We start from the raw sequence: 16,698 nt of genomic DNA on the forward strand, positions 1-16,698 counted from the left end.
CATGTTAGGCCTAGATGGGTAACCATGATTGTGTGTCTGTCGACGTCGATCATAGGCAATCAGAGACGAAAATGAAAATTCTTAGTCTTGTATTTATTCAACATGCAAAGCCAGCACAAAGCAAAGAGAATGTATTTAAATTTCGAGTGAACCTCAAATTCACTAACGAATCATCTGCATTTGATTTCAGTCTCATATTCTATTGGTGCTAATTAAGTATAGTTTAACGATAAGTTATTGTATTTGTATGGTTGTGATTTGTATGAAGCGTATGTGTGAATCTATTATTTATATGTATGTAGCGATAAATGTAAATAAAACCATTTTCTAATATAAATACTTTGTTTATTTACCCAGCACTCACTTGTTCGGCCTCCATTTTGCCCATTTTCTGAATACACTTTATGGCCGCTTGGTGTATAGATTTATCCAGATTATCTGTAACAGTTAAGAGTATTTTATATGAAGAATGACATTAAAAAACTCATAAATAACCTAATGGTTACATACAAACATGCTAATTAATCCTTTAAGCCCCATAAGAGCACCGGTGATTAAATTTAAAGAAACGCACAAAATAGCCTTAAGGTTTATGTAATCGGAAAATATTATTAGACTAGATGACGTACATTTGCCAGCAACAAAAACTATCCTATATTATTTATAATTATATGCTTTCCCGTCTCTCAAGGTATCTCCATTACAGACGACCTCTGATTTGGTGGATTGTTGGTAGCTCAAGCCGGGGGTCACGCGTTCGAATCCCGCCGACGAAACAAAAAGTTTTCAAAAGTTCCTGGGTCATGGATGTGTATTAAATATGTGTATCATATAATAAAAATCTTAAATATATGTATAGTATAAAAGTATTAAATATATTTCCGTTGTCTGGTACCCGTAACACAAGTCCTTCAGGTACTTAGCACGGGACCAGACTGACGTGTGAAGCGTCCATAGATATTTATTTATATATTTTATATTTATTTCATCTAAATCGGATCAGCAGTTTAAGCGTGTATTAGGGCGTGTAGGGCTATGTGTATGTATACTTCACATTTTAACGCAAATAAACTACTTACATATCTTGTGCTGCCCCTTGACCGGGAAGCGCAGTCTCAGGCTGAGGGGGTTGGAGCAGATGAACACATAGGGACTGTCGCTCTCGCCGCCGGGGTATCTGTAAAATTACTTAATGTCTTAAAAAACTTGCACATTTTGTGCACAATATAGTGGAATGAATAACCAAAGGCGTTATTTGCCACTCAACCTTTTGGACGTTACACAAACGAAATTGTATAACTATAGTTTGTGCGTTTTAAGATGATATGGGTAACAGTTCTCGTATTCCTTGCTACGGAATTTTTTTACAAGAAAACAAAAAAAATCAATATGTAATAAATTACATTCCATCTACAAAAACAAATGTTTCCTATAATCATTGTAAATGAATAAACTTACTTATTAATATAAAATTATAACATTAACTGCTACATTAACTGTGAAATATGTTCAATATAAAATTATTGTTACGAAAACATTTGAAAAATGTCATATGCATGAAACGGAACTTATGTAAATAGAGATTGCCACTGTTGAATCGAAATCAAATCGATAAAAAAGGGCGGCCATCTGAAGTCGCCGGCACCATTGAAATGTCAGTACGAAATCGATAATTTCGATTTCAATTCCTTTACGAAGTAATTCGATATTTTTAAACTATCGATTAATTTTTAATCCCCGACAAAAAAGAGGGGTGTTATAAGTTTGACGTGTCTGTCTGTCGGTCTGTCTGTCTGTCTGTCTGTCTGTCTGTCTGTCTGTGGCATCACTTTACACTTAGGAATTATTTAAACTTAAAGTCAGTAAAATATATTATTTTATTACTTTTTAAAGTTGTTTGGCGGGGGTTTTTTTTAATTTCTTAATTTAATTGTTAGGTAACTTCCCTACTATTGTCAATTATAATGTGTCACGCATATCATCATAAAACGCACAAACTATAGTTGCCGGTCAAGTTACCAGCAAAAAAAAATCGCAAGAAAAATAATGTTTTGAGTATTATGTGCACACATCCAATACTTACTTTTTATCATACTCCTCTTGTGGCAACACATCGTCTACGTTGACGCAGCCGAGCAAGCAGCCGGTCGGGTAGAACGATGGAAACTTAAATTGCTTCTCTGAAAATATATAAAAATACACATAAATAAGCATCGAACACAGTTAAAACCGCATTACGCTGCGGCGCGGGCGCGGCGGGGCGACGCGTTACCGCGCATCTTGTTCTTTACGAGGGCTGCTATTTATGTATCCGGAACTGGCCACTTACAAGAACAATATTTAAAAAGAAATTACAACATTTGAAAAAGGAACTCTTTGGTTGAAGAATACATTTTGTTTCATGTGACTGTCAATTATTTTTCCATTGTGGCGTCATTTTGAAAATTGCGTGTCTTCATTTGCCATGGATTTAACGCGTGAACATTTTCGTGCAATGATTTACTACGATTTTCGGCGTGGGCTAAATCAACAACAGTGCTTTATTCAACTCACCGCAACTTTTAGAGATGAAGCACCATCAAAAACCACTGTTATCACTGGTACAGTGAGTTTAATCGTGGGCGGTCTATGCTCACGGATGAAAATAAAGAAGGTCGCCCAAAAACAGCTGTTGTCCCACAAAATATAGATGCTGTGCGGGAACTAATAATGCGTGATCGTCATGTTACATATCGCGAGATAGAGGCGTCCTTAGGCATAAGTATGACGAGCATACATAAGATATTACACGAACATTTGGCTGTAAAAAAAATATGTTCGCGTTGGATTCCGCACAACTTGACAATCGATCAAAAACGGGCTCGTGTCGATTGGTGCAAAAAAATGATAAAAAAATACAACCGTGGTGCGTCAAAAGCCGTTTATAATATCTACACAGGTGATGAATCTTGGATCTATGCATATGACCCCGAAACTAAACAACAGTCAACGGTGTGGGTGTTCCAAGATGAGCCGAAACCAACAAAAGTTACTCGTGCAAAAAGTACTTTGAAGCAAATAGTCGCCTGTTTTTTTGGAACTAATGGACATGTGGCTACAGTGCCATTAGAGAATCGTAAAACGGTTAATTCTGAATGGTATACGACCATTTGTTTACCAGAAGTCTTTGAAGAAATAAGAAAGGACAACCGACAACGCAGAATCATATTACATCACGACAATGCTAGCTGTCACACCTCAGCTGAAACAACTCAGTTTTTGGAGGGTCAAAAGATCGAATTGACTGGTCATCCGCCGTACAGCCCTGATTTGGCACCTAACGATTTCTTTTTATTTCCATACGCGAAGAACAAATTCCGTGGTCAACGTTTTTCGAGCCGCGAAGAGGCTGTTGATGCGTTCAAAATGCACGTTTTGGAGATACCTCAATCAGAATGGAAAAAGTGCTATGAAAATTGGTTCCAGCGTATGCAAAAGTGTGTCGATCATCGCGGCGAATATTTTGAAAAGCAATAAAACCATATTAAATGATATATGTTTGTTTCTTTTTTTAATTCCAGATACATAAATAGCAGCCCTCGTATATATGAGACTAAATGACGCCCGCAACTCCCTTGAGCCAAAATAGCTTAAATCGCGGCGAAACCGTACATTTTTTCATAACAAAACGCTGTACGACGTTACTGCAACACCACATTTACTCACCGGGATATAGCACGCGGTACTGGTTCTCTATGGCGCGTACGGCTTGGCGGTGGTCGCGATCCACAGTCGGCCGCTGTGGTTGCTGTACCACGTTACTGTAATACCACAGTCTTGTACTCACCGGGATACAGCACGCGGTACTGGTTTTCTATGGCGCGCACGACGGCCTGGTCGGGCGGCTTGGCGGTGGCCGCGATCCACAGCCGGCCGCGGTGGTTGCTGTACCACGTGCGCCCCTCGTGACTGTGACACCATAGAATAATCATTATAAGGGAGCTATTTGTGACGGCACGATGTGCTACAGCATCAGCAACAACTGTTTTCAATATACATTATATGAAGTAGCACACACGGTGACGTCACGGGCCGATACTATATATCTCTCTCTCTAATGTCAAATTCAAATTTAAATTGTTGATAATATCTCCAAAAACAACCGCGAATCACTTATAAGCTAGAGAAAACAACGCATATCATCGTTTAAAGCTAATAGCACATTTGTCAGCACCGTACGCGTCGAACGCACCGCATAGTACACGAAATGCGGCGCGTACGGCGCGGACGAATGTGCGAGGTTTCACATCATTTCATACAACAAATTCTAAAATGCGACGCGTTTGGCGATCACCTTTACATATCAGTACAGTACTCATTTGTCATGTCATTTTCGCGGCTGCGGCGTCAGGGTAACAACAGCATTAGAGAAAAAAAATGACAACATGGTTAATAGTAAAAGACAAAGAACTCACAGCTTGATCCCCTCCACCAGCAATGACGCCCAGGGCTGGTGCATGGACAGGCACTTGCCGGTGTCGCTCATCTCCTGCAGCTCCAGGTCTTGCACCCTGGAGTTCTGCCACATCTGGTTCTGCACTGGATAGACTTGAGGTTTCACTGATTCGTCAAACTGTAAGAAAAAAATTGAGGACTTTGGTTGGGTGGGAAATATGCGTGGAGGCCGCAGAGGAAGACCGAGCGAGGTGGTTTTTTTCAGCTGTCGTATATATACTGACGCACTTCGATAGCGCGATGCAGGAATGTGGCGCTAATCTTGGGTACCGCCACTACCGCCACAGTTTGTTGGCATTGGTCAAGAAAGGGATTTTAGTACAGATCTGGGGGCACGGCCGTGCCCCAGCCAAGCTTTTTCGCAAAGGCACGGCCGTACCTCACTTTTCTCGAAGCGGTTCGCGGCTTTTCACCCCCCCCTTTATCTTCGATGTTAACAAAGCTAGGGATTTAGAATTTCGGTCACTAGGAGCAAGTATTGAAATGTGATCTGAAAACTTTTTACGACAGAAGTATTAAAGCTATGCAATATTTTGCTTGGCTCCTTTTACATTTTATGTTTTGGTGGGATTCATTTTTACACATCGCCGTCAAAGGGATAGTTTTCGGAATTATTTTAACAATTTTGCGCTTGAAGGAGAATAATGTTTTGTAAGTGTTCAACATGCTCCAACAGCCCTAATGTCTTGTCGTTAGCTTGAGAAGTAACAACAGATCTTCTAAGAGTGACAGTACATGAAACTTCAAATCACGTTAATGGTCATTTGCACCACCAGCTATTACCAATCCCACAATTGCAACTAAGTGTCGCCAGAACCAACGGCGGTATCTTACCACGATAACTGTTTAATATGATTAAAGGGTACCTGAGGTACAAACTAATTGTGTCTCGAAAGTTGGGACCCACAATCAAACAAAGTAGAAAAAGTATTTTTTTTTTTTTTTTTATGAAATAAGGGGGCAAACGAGCAAACGGGTCACCTGATGGAAAGCAACTTCCGTCGCCCATGGACACTCGCAGCATCAAGAGCTGCAAGTGCGTTGCCGACCTTTTAAGAGGGAATAGGGTAATAGGGAAGGGTAGGGGAGGGTAGGGAAGGGAAGGGAAGGGAATAGTTGAGGGTAGGGAAGGGAATAGGGTAGGGGTTAGGGGATTGGGCCTCCGGTAAACTCACTCACTCGGCGAAACACAGCGCAAGCGCTGTTTCACGCCGGTTTTCTGTGAGAACGTGGTATTTATCCGGTCGAGCCGGCCCATTCGTGCCGAAGCATGGCTCTCCCACGTATAGTGTATTTTCTTTCTATTGAACATTTGAGCGATGATCGTTATCGTGAGAGGTAAACATTTACCTGTAACAGCGGTGCATTCACTCCTGGCGCCACGTCTCTGTCCCCATCCAATAATCCTCCAAGCAGCTGATTACCACCACCACCGCTCCCACCACCACTGTGACCGCTACTGTGATCCATCAGGGACCGCAGATGGACTTCATCAGGCTCGTGGTCTATAGTGTTGTCATCTAACACCTGACGACCTACAAAAATTTTATGAGTTACAAAGTATTAAGGTATCCATCCATCTTTTTTTTCATGGACATAGAGATAGTGCAAAATAATTTAAAATGATTCCCAATAACGAACACAATAAATGGTGTGCTCCTTATCGTTTAATTTCAACTGGTACTGGCGGACGCTCTGACTCCGTCTCGCTCTGTTCTTGCCGCGTCTCGCTCCGAGCTCCAGCGCTAGTAGACAAGTGGCAAGCGATTATCGTAAACGCTAATAAAATTTATGCGATTTGACAAAAGTCATCGCTTCGCTAGCGAATACTAATGTCAAATCCCATACATTTTGTGGCGTTGGCGTTTACAATAATCGCTTGCCGCTTGTCTAGGCCCTCAGTAGAGTGAGCGTATACAGGGTACAATTAAACCTACCTGCCAAAAATTTTCCAGGGCTTAGGTATCATTAGGAGAGTCTATTTAACCAAAAAAAAAATTGGGTGTTATTTTTTTTTCAATTTAAAATCGTTGCAGAACCGTCACTCGCGGCGCGGGGGAATGAGAGGGGGTGACGCGGGATGAGGCGCGCGCGCGGGGGCACGTCACGCGCGGCCGACGCATCGTGTCCATTAATTGTAGTGTTTTTTAGGATAACTTTCGGAAGGTATTTCTCAACATTTTAGTACTGAGTGACTATAAAATAAAAAATACGTGTATTTTTATTTTAACAAGAATATAATATCAAAATTTGGCAGGAAGGTTTAATTGCACCCTGTGCACTTGTCTGTTTTTTTTCATGCAGTTTGAGTTGATATATCTTTATCTCGCTCAGTTTTCACCCCATCTCGCTCGCACGTAATGACTCACCAGCGAAATCCAGCACCATTTTCTTATCGCGACGCGAGGCATGTTTCTTATCGTGGAGTTTCTGTTGATACTGGCGTAGGCGCTCCTTCTCTGTCTCGCTGAGCCACACACTGCTAGCCATGAAGTAGTCGCTGTCATCGTCCGTCACGTGGGTACGCTTTTCGCTGTAGACAAAATGGCGCCGTTTTAACCGACAAAATGGCGGACATGTTTTAACAAAATGGCGGAAGTTGACAAACAATAAAATAGCGGAGGGTACTCGACAAAAAGGCGGTTATTGCTGTGTTTTAAAAACATGTTTAAATAGGCAATAAATGAATATCTACCTTGTACGATCATACTCCAGAAGTCTATTACGATGCGTTATGGCCTCTTCCCAGCCCTTAGGGCGACTTTTCTCCATCAATGACTGCGCTAGCTTAGCACCAGATTTTGTTTTAGTGTTGATCTCCCTCTGTTCTTCCGGTGTACATACCTAAAATGCCAAAAGTAATGTTATAACTGGATTAATATAGTATAATATTAAACTCGTTCTAAGATATTAATTATTTTGAGGTTATGTCCGAATAGTAATAAAAATTTGCTAAATAACTATTGAAGCAACAAAGCAGTTTGTTGTAAGCAATATTACAGTTTTTTCAACTGTAAATTTTTTTATTTCTTTATTTTTTGTGATTTTGTTTTTTTCTAATTAAGTATATTTATTAAAACTTGTATTTCAAAATAAATGTATATTCACTAAATTTCCACAGAAAAGGCATGGTCCGGAGCCCTCCTGTTTGCACACCACACGGCCGCACTGCAGGCAGTTGTTGATCAAATCATGCTTGGACGCTTCACAGTCACAGTGGTGCCGACCTACAACAAGTGCTTACAATTGTAGTGTGTTATAATTCTCAGTAATTATGAATGAACATGATTTCTATGAGACTAAATTGTCAACGTGTGGCATGTGCCAACTGGACGTCAAAAAAAGAGTGCTTCTGTCATGTATCATACGTCTCTTTTTACCACGCAGTGTTACTGATAGTGACATCTCTCTTGCTCAGGCCTTTGTTTCTCTATTCCGCTAGGTTTATTAACTTTATGTGCAATACTGATGAAAAGAGCTTAACAATAATTACATGTGACAAAAAAAAACTGTCCTTTAACATAACTTGAAAAATTGAAAATCCCAAATCATAAAATTTTGAAGATTATTAAACTCAATCACAATACCTTTCAATTGAACCACTTGTGCGTGTTTCCCCTCTTGAGAATAAAGGTTGACATATTTAGTTTTCTTCTTAGATTTAGACTCCACCTCTTCAATTTTCATTGGTGGCGGCACCTCGGGACTCACATAATCTACTTGTTGCTTGTTTTTAGAAATCTTCTTTTTAGGTTGCTTTACCGCTGGAGTGTCTGAAATTATAAATGATTAAAAATTAAAAATACTTAGGGAGAAATTTCTGTTGTCAAAACTTTTCTTCTGGGGTTATGCAACAAATCGTAAAAATATTTCTCGTGGACTAATCCAGTTCTGTTCGGCAGCTCCTCATAATATTATTATGTTTACATTTCTTAATAAAGAGACTTACTTTTTGGAAACTTTCTCCTTGCTAGTTCTAAGAAGAAATTCTTATGTGCCACATTATCAAAATCCAATAAAGTCTTCATGTATTCATTAAGATCACTTTCATTTTGTATCGATTGAATATACCTGTAAATTCATTGTGAAATAAATAAATATATACATTATAAAAAAATCAACCTATACAAGAACTTATTTTACTTATTTTGGTGTTTATATAATCCAGGTAAGGGAAGGTTTAAATGGGGACAAATTATTATAATAATATTGGGGAAATATTGATAATAATCTACTTATATCTATTTATATTTATATATAAAATAAAACTCAAAGGTGACTGACTGACATGGTGATCTATTAACGCACAGCCAAACCACTGGACTGAAATTTGGCATTCAGGTAGATATTATAACGTAGGCATCCGCTAATAAAGAATTTTGATCAATTCCACCTCCAAGGGGTTAAAATAGTGGATGAAAGTTTGTATATAATGATACTTCTTAACGCGAGCGAAGCCGCGGGCAAAAGCTCGTGTCTGAATAAAAGTTGAGAAGTACAATATAAACTTACTGGATGAGATCCTCAGGAACTTGAAAGTCTAGAATTTTAGACAAATTCTCACTTATCCATTGCTCCATTTTAATAAGTTATAAATGTAATGTAGGAAAAGAAACTATACAAATTTATAAAATGAAAATTATTGAGCCAACAACTCAAAAACTCGACGGTCAGCTGTGAGCTGTCAACTGTCAAACTCCTTGTGAGTATAGTATTCGTTGGTCAAACTGGGAATGTGTTCCATTTTAACTTCCTTATTCATTGCATTTTAACAATTGACAGCTGCAAACTGTTAATTATTATTTTTGAATGATAAAAATCTTTTCATTAATTGTACATAAACTTTATAAAAAGAGCTTTTTATAAAATTCATAAAGTACCATTTAGCAGTATAATACACTCCTAAAGAGATATAAAATAGACAAATTATGATCAAAGGACTGGTGGCATTTGGCATAATGGAACGTGCCCTGTGTGGCTGTCACAATGATTAAGGCTGTCAAAATGGTAAAAAATGTCAAATTGTTATTGTCAAATGTCAATGTCAAAAACAATTTTCTTTGATCGTCTCAGGAAAAACAAAATTGGCTTACGAATTTATTGAAATAATTTTACTTGTTTAACTTTTTAGAATAGGTTCTGCTATTTAAAGGTAATTTTGTTATCTTTACTAGTCTTGTAAAGAGGAATTCTGAATACATTAATAGTAAATATTTGTTTACGTAATTCATAACCTCTTGCAAATACATAGTTTTTATTTTGATTTCAGTTAAACGATGTCGCTATCGCCATTCTTTCGATCTCCGTTTACGGATATTACTGGTGGCATCGTGTCTCACCAGATGCTAGGAGAATGTCAGAAGCAGGAAATGCAATATATGGACTGCCTCGAAGCCTATGGTCTCGATCGCGGAAAAGTTAAATGCGCTGATTTATTCAGCAATTTCCATGAGTGCCAGACCAAAACGCTTCAGTTCAAGAGATTTATGGCAAGTATTTTCAATGTCTTTCTCTCAAGTCACAGTCTCACAAGTCTACTCATGTCTAAAATCCATACATTCACTTAGGTATACCTATGATAGATCCTAAACGTAAAGAAAAACAATGTTCAATCAAAAGACAAAAAATTCATTCTAGTCTATTGAATCCATACCAATTACTTTTGTCCTTGGTGAGCTGATAAGCCGACAATTAACACAGTAAAATTGCAAAATAATTAAAATACTAACAAAATCTAGTGACAAAATAACAGGTTTCCATTGTCAATTTCTCATTCAGCAGTTCTTTACATCATTCAGCATCCTTTTCCCTGAGTCCTAGGATGTACAAAGTACAATAATGTATTAGGTTAACTGCTGAGTGAGAGCTTTGTGTCAGCAGTTTACATTCATTAACATTGTTTTACTTAATATTTTACTTAATAAATCAGTGTAAGAATAGCACTCATCGGGTAACACTACACATTGTCTTTTACTTCTGAAAACCATTTGCCATGCTAAGAGTTCGAGTATGATGATGAATGCTGATGTGCTTGCTGGATTGAAAGCTACAGCCAATGTAGGAGTATGTTTTAGTATACTTACCCAAAAACGGAAAGTTTGTTCAAACATTATTTTAAATTATTTTGTTATATTTTCAGGCGATCAGACGTGAAAGAGAAAGGCAGATTGCAGAAGGAAAACTAAAAGGAGATGAGAAATTCTTGAATCCTCGTATAGATGGTTTTTAACTGTCAAACTGATTCCCGTACCAAGTTATTTCATTAAATAGAAAAAATTATTGTAGTATATTTTAATTATATTATTATAAAATTCCATTTTCATTTTATGACGTTATAAAATATTTTATACCAGACATAGATTTTGATTATATTACTAGATATCTAGAGATAGCCACAGCTCTGTTGCGACAAAATTCGTAAATCGCGTGGGAACCGTACATGTGTACTCAAGTAGCCCTATACCAAATTTTAGCAAAATTGTTTCTGTGGTTTGGGCATAAAGAAGTAACACAACAGACAGACAGGCGCTTTCGCATTAGTATGGACTATGGATGTTACCTGCAACTTCGCAGCGCCGAAATCCGCTAAGTGCGCGGGAACCGCACATTGGGCCATAACAAATATCATCAAATTTTTTTCAGCGGTTTAAGCGTGAAGTAACAAACAGATACACAGATATTATACTTTCGCATTCGTATTAAAGTAACAATTAAAGATAGCATTTGAATCAAGACGACCGCGACGCGAGAGCGCGACTCGAGACCGGCGACCGCGACCTACTGTTTAAAATGAATTAGGGAGGTCGCAGACGGCACACTTTTTGTGTGATCGGAGTATGCGGTGCACAGGCGAAGCGAAGCACGGGCAAAGAAACGTTTGCCGGGACAGCTAGTATTAATATATATGATCTTAGGTTTATCTAAACCTAAGATACAAGACAGTATATTGGATTTGGACCTAGAACGTACTTACGTTTCTTCAAACAGCTCTGTAATTTCGTATGCTATACTACCATACTTTAGTGTTAAAATACTTATTTACTGTGCCTCAGTTACTTAAATAGCAATATCACAAAATTTACTATTCCTTAGTTATTGAAATAGCAATATCACAACAAGCATTTAACTATTTACAGTAAATTCGTGTAATTTTGGGCAAAACAACAGCATGCTGCATGCCGACCATACAGAAATAGCGAAAATTTTCTTAACGATGATATATTAAAAGTTAATTTGACAGAGAGACACACTTTCGCATTTATAATATTAGTATGGATTCCAAGTACGTCATAATATAGGGGAATGTGAGGTAAAACGATACCTACGGGTCAAATGATCCCTCCCCTTAAATCAGATTAAACCAGAGAAGGCATCTTTCCAAATGCACGTGAAACGGGTTGCCTATAACCCTGCCAGTTGCCACTTACGGCCGTTCCCAATATTTGATCTATCTCTGGTTTTGCCCTACTAGAGATAGGAATAGCTCACAATTGACATAAAATATATGTCTCTAATGTCAATTGTGAGCTATTCCTATCTCTAGTAGGGCAAAACCAGAGATAGATCAAATATTGGGAATGGCCGTTAGAGTATCATGGCGATCAGAGCGCCTGGCGAAGTTTTATTTAAATTTTTTTTAAAAGGGTCGCTCTGATCTAAATTAAGCCTGTTTTTGGACTTTCATAACTTTCTTCTGGTTTATTTAAATGTTAAAATGTTATAGGGTATTAATAGCAGTTACCTAATATTTAAACAATTTTAGATCACCGATCACGTGGTATTTGATGGTTGTGTTTTGATCGATTTCTTGGAATTTGGTATATGGGGTCAAATGATCCCTATTTGTGTGTATAAAATGATCCCTGGATATAAAGTAGAAATTGGCGAATATTTTTCTTTTGATGAAATTGTTATTTTATTTTAATTTTATTATTAAAGAACAGATATATTATCAAATATATCGATTTCAGAAGTCACAACTATCGTGTTTTGCCTTGAGACGGACCAATAAACCGACAGACAGCAAGATCTTAATAAATTTGCTCCCCTTTTTATCCTTTGGCTACCGAAGCCTAAAAAACTTGCTAATAAACTAAAAGATGCGTGTTTCTTACTTATATGCTTAAATTGGTTATCAATAATAAATATTATCTATGGGATTATTTTACCCCAACTCAAGGGATCATTTTATACATAGGGGTGTATAAAATGATCCTTTAGTTAAACTTTTACAAAAACCTCTAGTACAAAAAAAGTACGTACATATGATAAAAAATGCGATTTTTCCTTCAACTATAGCCATACTTAAGATTTTTCTCTTAAGGGGATCATTTTACCTCACCTTTCCCTAACTTTACTAGGTACTGGAATTGTTTTTTTAATGCAGTGGATCATATAATTATTATTATTATCTCCTTGAAGGAGGATTCTTCTTAGAAATCAGGGTAACATAACAAGACAACACATCGTACTAATTTATGTGCGAGAATGTCTGTCGTTACCTCGGGTATTAGAGATTTCTTTTTAAGAAAAAAATTTAGTGTTTGTTGGTTAATATTAACCAACAAACCGAGTACGTTAGCCACTGAAACATTTGTGGATAAAAAAAAACTTCAACAGACAACAACCGGGCAAAAAACGTTTAAGTAAAAAGTGAAAAGGCGAAGGATTTTCAGGCAACATAGAGTCGGTTATACAGAATGTAACAAAATTAAGTGATAGATTTTTTTTTATAAAATAAGGGGGCAAAAGGGAAGGGAATAGAGGAGGGTAGGGGATTGGGCCTCCGGTAAACTCACTCACTCGGCGAAACACAGCGCAAGCGCTGTTTCACGCCGGTTTTCTGTGAGAGCGTGGTACTTCTCCGGTCGAGCCGGCCCATTCGTGCCGAAGCATGGCTCTTCCACGTAAAACTCTACTACTACCTATAACTTTGTTTTGCTACACCCTGTATATTGTATATTTTTTATCGATTAAGCCGATTTACATGATTTGTTATGATAGTAATATAATAATTGCGCAACTGATATCCAAACTGCGCAGGAGTCACGGCCGGTCGAAGTTTTTGCGCGGAATTTTGGCGCCAAATTATCAGTTGGGCGTGACAGGTCTAGACATGTTGAGTAATTTTTTACGTTCTATTAGATTACAAATATTAGGCTAATGACCAGGGGTTCCCAAACTATGCGCCTCTGCGCCCTGGTGCGCCGTGGAAAGGCAAGAGGTGCGCCGTGAGTCGATCCTCCATCTCTCCGAAACCACAAAAATTATAAAATAAAATTATAATATTATTAAGTATAGCAGATAGATGATTAAATGTTTGTTTTTATGTACCTGCTTAACCTAACTATAATCATTCAAGATGATGTATATTTTTCTAATAGCTATAGGTAAAGTATAGGGCGCCGTGACAAAATATTGTGACGTGTAACTGCGCCGCAGGCTGAAAAAGATTTGGAACCCCTGGGCTAATCAATAATAATGACAAGGAGCCTAGGAGGCAGAAGAGTAGCGTGCCCCTCAAGGCGAGCCAGTATAAAACATTTTTGGGTTCTCTTTGGAAAGTGGAATGTTATAAACTTGTCACAAAACCAAACAAATAAATCGCATAGGGTGCTGTTATGATATCATTTCCACGGTTATCCCATTCAAGGTGAAAAGCTGAGCATGCGGTCTCACGCTTGTGCAATATTTCATAGAATCATCATTTTTCGTTTCCTTTCTTTCATTTTGCAATAAATTAATTAGAGTAGCTTTGAACCTCGGCGCGACAACACATTTTTGTGGAATTTCAATTTAAATAAATTTTCAGCTGTAAAAAAATATATTTTTTAAAAACTTCCCCCTGACCCACTCCGTAATAGTGCCAACTGACAATTTTTGAACTCGCACTTCACGCGGGTAACGAAGAAAATTGCAATTGATTTTTAGGGTTCCGTACCCAATATGTAAAAACGGATTACTGAGACTTCGATGTCTGTCTGTCTGTCCGTCTGTCTGTCTGTCTGTCTGTCCGTCTGTCCTTCTGTCTCTAAGCTGTATCTCAAAAACAGCTATTGCTAGACTTCTGAAAGGCGACAGATTGTGTATTTCTGTTGCCGCTTTAACAACAAAAATCACATACAATACAACAGACGTGATTTTTTTGCTCGTAATCAATAATGGCAACATGCACAAATGGTAGGCTCTTGAAATTTTTACTAAGTCCTTAGTTATATATTGTGTACTTTAATAATAATACAATTAAAATGAAATAAAGATTAAAGGGAGCACCCCTTGTTTATTTATTTTTTATTTATACAAAAACACAATTTTCTGCCTATTTTTGCTCTATGTATTGTACGTAACCCTTCGTGCGCGAGTCCGACTCGCACTTAGCCGATTTTTTTTAACTTTGTCATTTGTGAATTTAAAAAATACTAAAAACTTATTATACGAGGCCCTGGGCTCGTGTAATAACAATATTACTAGCTATTTGACCGAGCTTTGCTCGGTATTCTATAAATCACGAATAAAATGACATTTTCTAAAAATGATTCCTAGCTAGATCGATTTATTGTCCCCGAAATCCCCTATATACTACTACTACTATATACTAAATTTTATGAAAATCGTTGGAGCCGATTCCGAGATTCCAATTATATACAAGAATTGCTCGTTTACGACCTACGGTCAGGCGCGGTCCGAAGGGGGGGGGGGGTCACAGGGGACATGACCCCCCCCCCCCCTCCAAATCTAAGGTCAAATTGAAAAATTGAAAAATCTTGCCAAATAATAAAAGGAAATTTCTAGTTATCCTATAACAGGGATACATTAGTGTAGTGACTAGTGAGTGACCCCCTCCAAAACTTCAGGCTGCGACCCCGCCTGCCTACGGTACGTAGTTTGGTCGAGTTATGTCAAACTCAGCCGACAGATCACAACTCACATTGAATTGACATGATCCGACCAAATGGCGAAGATTCATCGACTGCAATACGTGGATAAATCCAATACTGCAATGATATACGTGGGAGAGCCATGCTTCAGCACGAATGGGCCGGCTCGACCGGAGAAATACACAGAAAGCCGGCGTGAAACAGCGCTTGCGCTGTGTTTCGCCGAGTGAGTGAGTTTACCGGAGGCCCAATCCCCTACCCTATTCCTTTCCCTACCCTCCCCAATTACCTTATTCCCTCTTAAAAGGCCGGCAACGCACTTGCAGCTCTTCTGATGCTGCGAGTGTCCATGGGCGACGGAAGTTGCTTTCCATCAGGTGACCCGTTTGCTTGTTTGCCCCCTTATTTTATTAAAAAAAAACTGGATATGAATCAATTTCTTCGACGGTACACTACGTCATATTGACAATAGATTTTCCGCAATAGAAAAGACTTCAACGACTTTTTAGTTATGAAGCTCTACATTATCGAGCGTGACTGGGACTTTATCAGATGTCTATAGCACTCGTAGTGCTAACAGGATATAGGACCTGTAAATAAATAAAAGATGGATGGATGTAGCAAAAAGTTATTTGTTAATTAAGTATTAATAAGGAATAATAATAAGATTTTGTTGTTTTTTTTTTTTTTTTATGATAGAAGGGGGCAAACGAGCAAACGGGTCACCTGATGGAAAGCAACTTCCGTCGCCCATGGACACTCGCAGCATCAGAAGAGCTGCAGGTGCGTTGCCGGCCTTTTAAGAGGGAAAAGGGTAATAGGGGAGGGTAGGGAAGGGAAAAGGGTAGGGGATTGGGCCTCCGGTAAACTCACTCACTCGGCGAAACACAGCGTATGCGCTGTTTCACGCCGGTTTTCTGTGAGAACGTGGTATTTCTCCGGTCGAGCCGGCCCATTCGTGCCGATGCATGGCTCTCCCACGTATAAAACTAATGTGTATACTACTTGGATGCTAAATGCTAATGCCTTTGAATCTTTTTTACGCGATTCTTGGGCCTTTTACACACTACGACTTTTAACAGCGATGCAGTCGCGCGTTTTAGAAACGCGCGACTGAATCGCGACACCAGCAGTTTTTGTATCGATGGTGACGCGCGTTAGTGTCGATACAGTTGCGCGTTAGCATCGATACACACGCGCGACACCATAGATTTTTGCATTGATTTTGCTTCTGCATCGCGACAGTATCGGTACTGTATCGATGCTTAAAGTAGTGCAAGTGTGTAAAGGTGGACCATTTGCGACTGCTTCGCTGATTAAAGTCGCA

At 38.6% G+C, this 16,698-nt stretch overlaps 2 protein-coding genes across 3 annotated transcripts; one reads left to right on the forward strand and one right to left on the reverse strand.

Annotated features, from left to right (window-relative positions):
- Positions 1 to 336: 336 nt before the first annotated feature.
- Positions 337 to 9,169, reverse strand: LOC121737217 (activating signal cointegrator 1). Of its 2 annotated transcripts, XM_042128823.1 has the most exons (12): positions 9,007 to 9,169; positions 8,444 to 8,565; positions 8,082 to 8,267; positions 7,603 to 7,721; positions 7,190 to 7,338; positions 6,864 to 7,027; positions 5,845 to 6,029; positions 4,455 to 4,612; positions 3,827 to 3,948; positions 2,084 to 2,180; positions 1,080 to 1,177; positions 337 to 438 (listed from the first exon to the last, which is right to left on the reverse strand). In XM_042128823.1, the coding sequence occupies exons 1-12, from the start codon at positions 9,072 to 9,074 to the stop codon at positions 350 to 352; spliced, it is 1,557 nt and encodes a 518-aa protein (XP_041984757.1). In that variant the 5' UTR covers positions 9,075 to 9,169; the 3' UTR covers positions 337 to 349. The 2 variants fall into 2 exon arrangements, with proteins under 2 accessions (XP_041984757.1, XP_041984758.1); XM_042128824.1 differs by lacking the exon at positions 8,444 to 8,565 and having other exon boundaries at positions 9,007 to 9,076.
- A 343-nt stretch (positions 9,170 to 9,512) lies between these two features.
- Positions 9,513 to 10,773, forward strand: LOC121737233 (NADH dehydrogenase [ubiquinone] iron-sulfur protein 5). Its single transcript, XM_042128843.1, has 3 exons — positions 9,513 to 9,646; positions 9,764 to 9,983; positions 10,634 to 10,773. The coding sequence occupies exons 2-3, from the start codon at positions 9,771 to 9,773 to the stop codon at positions 10,721 to 10,723; spliced, it is 303 nt and encodes a 100-aa protein (XP_041984777.1). The 5' UTR covers positions 9,513 to 9,646; positions 9,764 to 9,770; the 3' UTR covers positions 10,724 to 10,773.
- Positions 10,774 to 16,698: the final 5,925 nt, after the last annotated feature.

Source organism: Aricia agestis, chromosome 20, assembly GCF_905147365.1.
Source record: "Aricia agestis chromosome 20, ilAriAges1.1, whole genome shotgun sequence".
Taxonomy (NCBI): Eukaryota; Metazoa; Arthropoda; class Insecta; order Lepidoptera; family Lycaenidae; genus Aricia; species Aricia agestis.

Coding starts and splice junctions, on each gene's coding strand:
- LOC121737233 (XM_042128843.1), top strand. CDS start 9,771: ATGTCGCTATCGCCATTCTTTCGATCTCCGTTTACGGATATTACTGGT. Junction 9,984..10,633: donor TTCAGTTCAAGAGATTTATG/GCAAGTATTTTC, acceptor TTATATTTTCAG/GCGATCAGACGTGAAAGAGA.
- LOC121737217 (XM_042128823.1), bottom strand. CDS start 9,074: ATGGAGCAATGGATAAGTGAGAATTTGTCTAAAATTCTAGACTTTCAA. Junction 7,339..7,602: donor GCCTTTTCTGTGGAAATTTA/GTGAATATACAT, acceptor TTGGCATTTTAG/GTATGTACACCGGAAGAACA. Junction 4,613..5,844: donor TGAATGCACCGCTGTTACAG/GTAAATGTTTAC, acceptor TTTTTCTTACAG/TTTGACGAATCAGTGAAACC.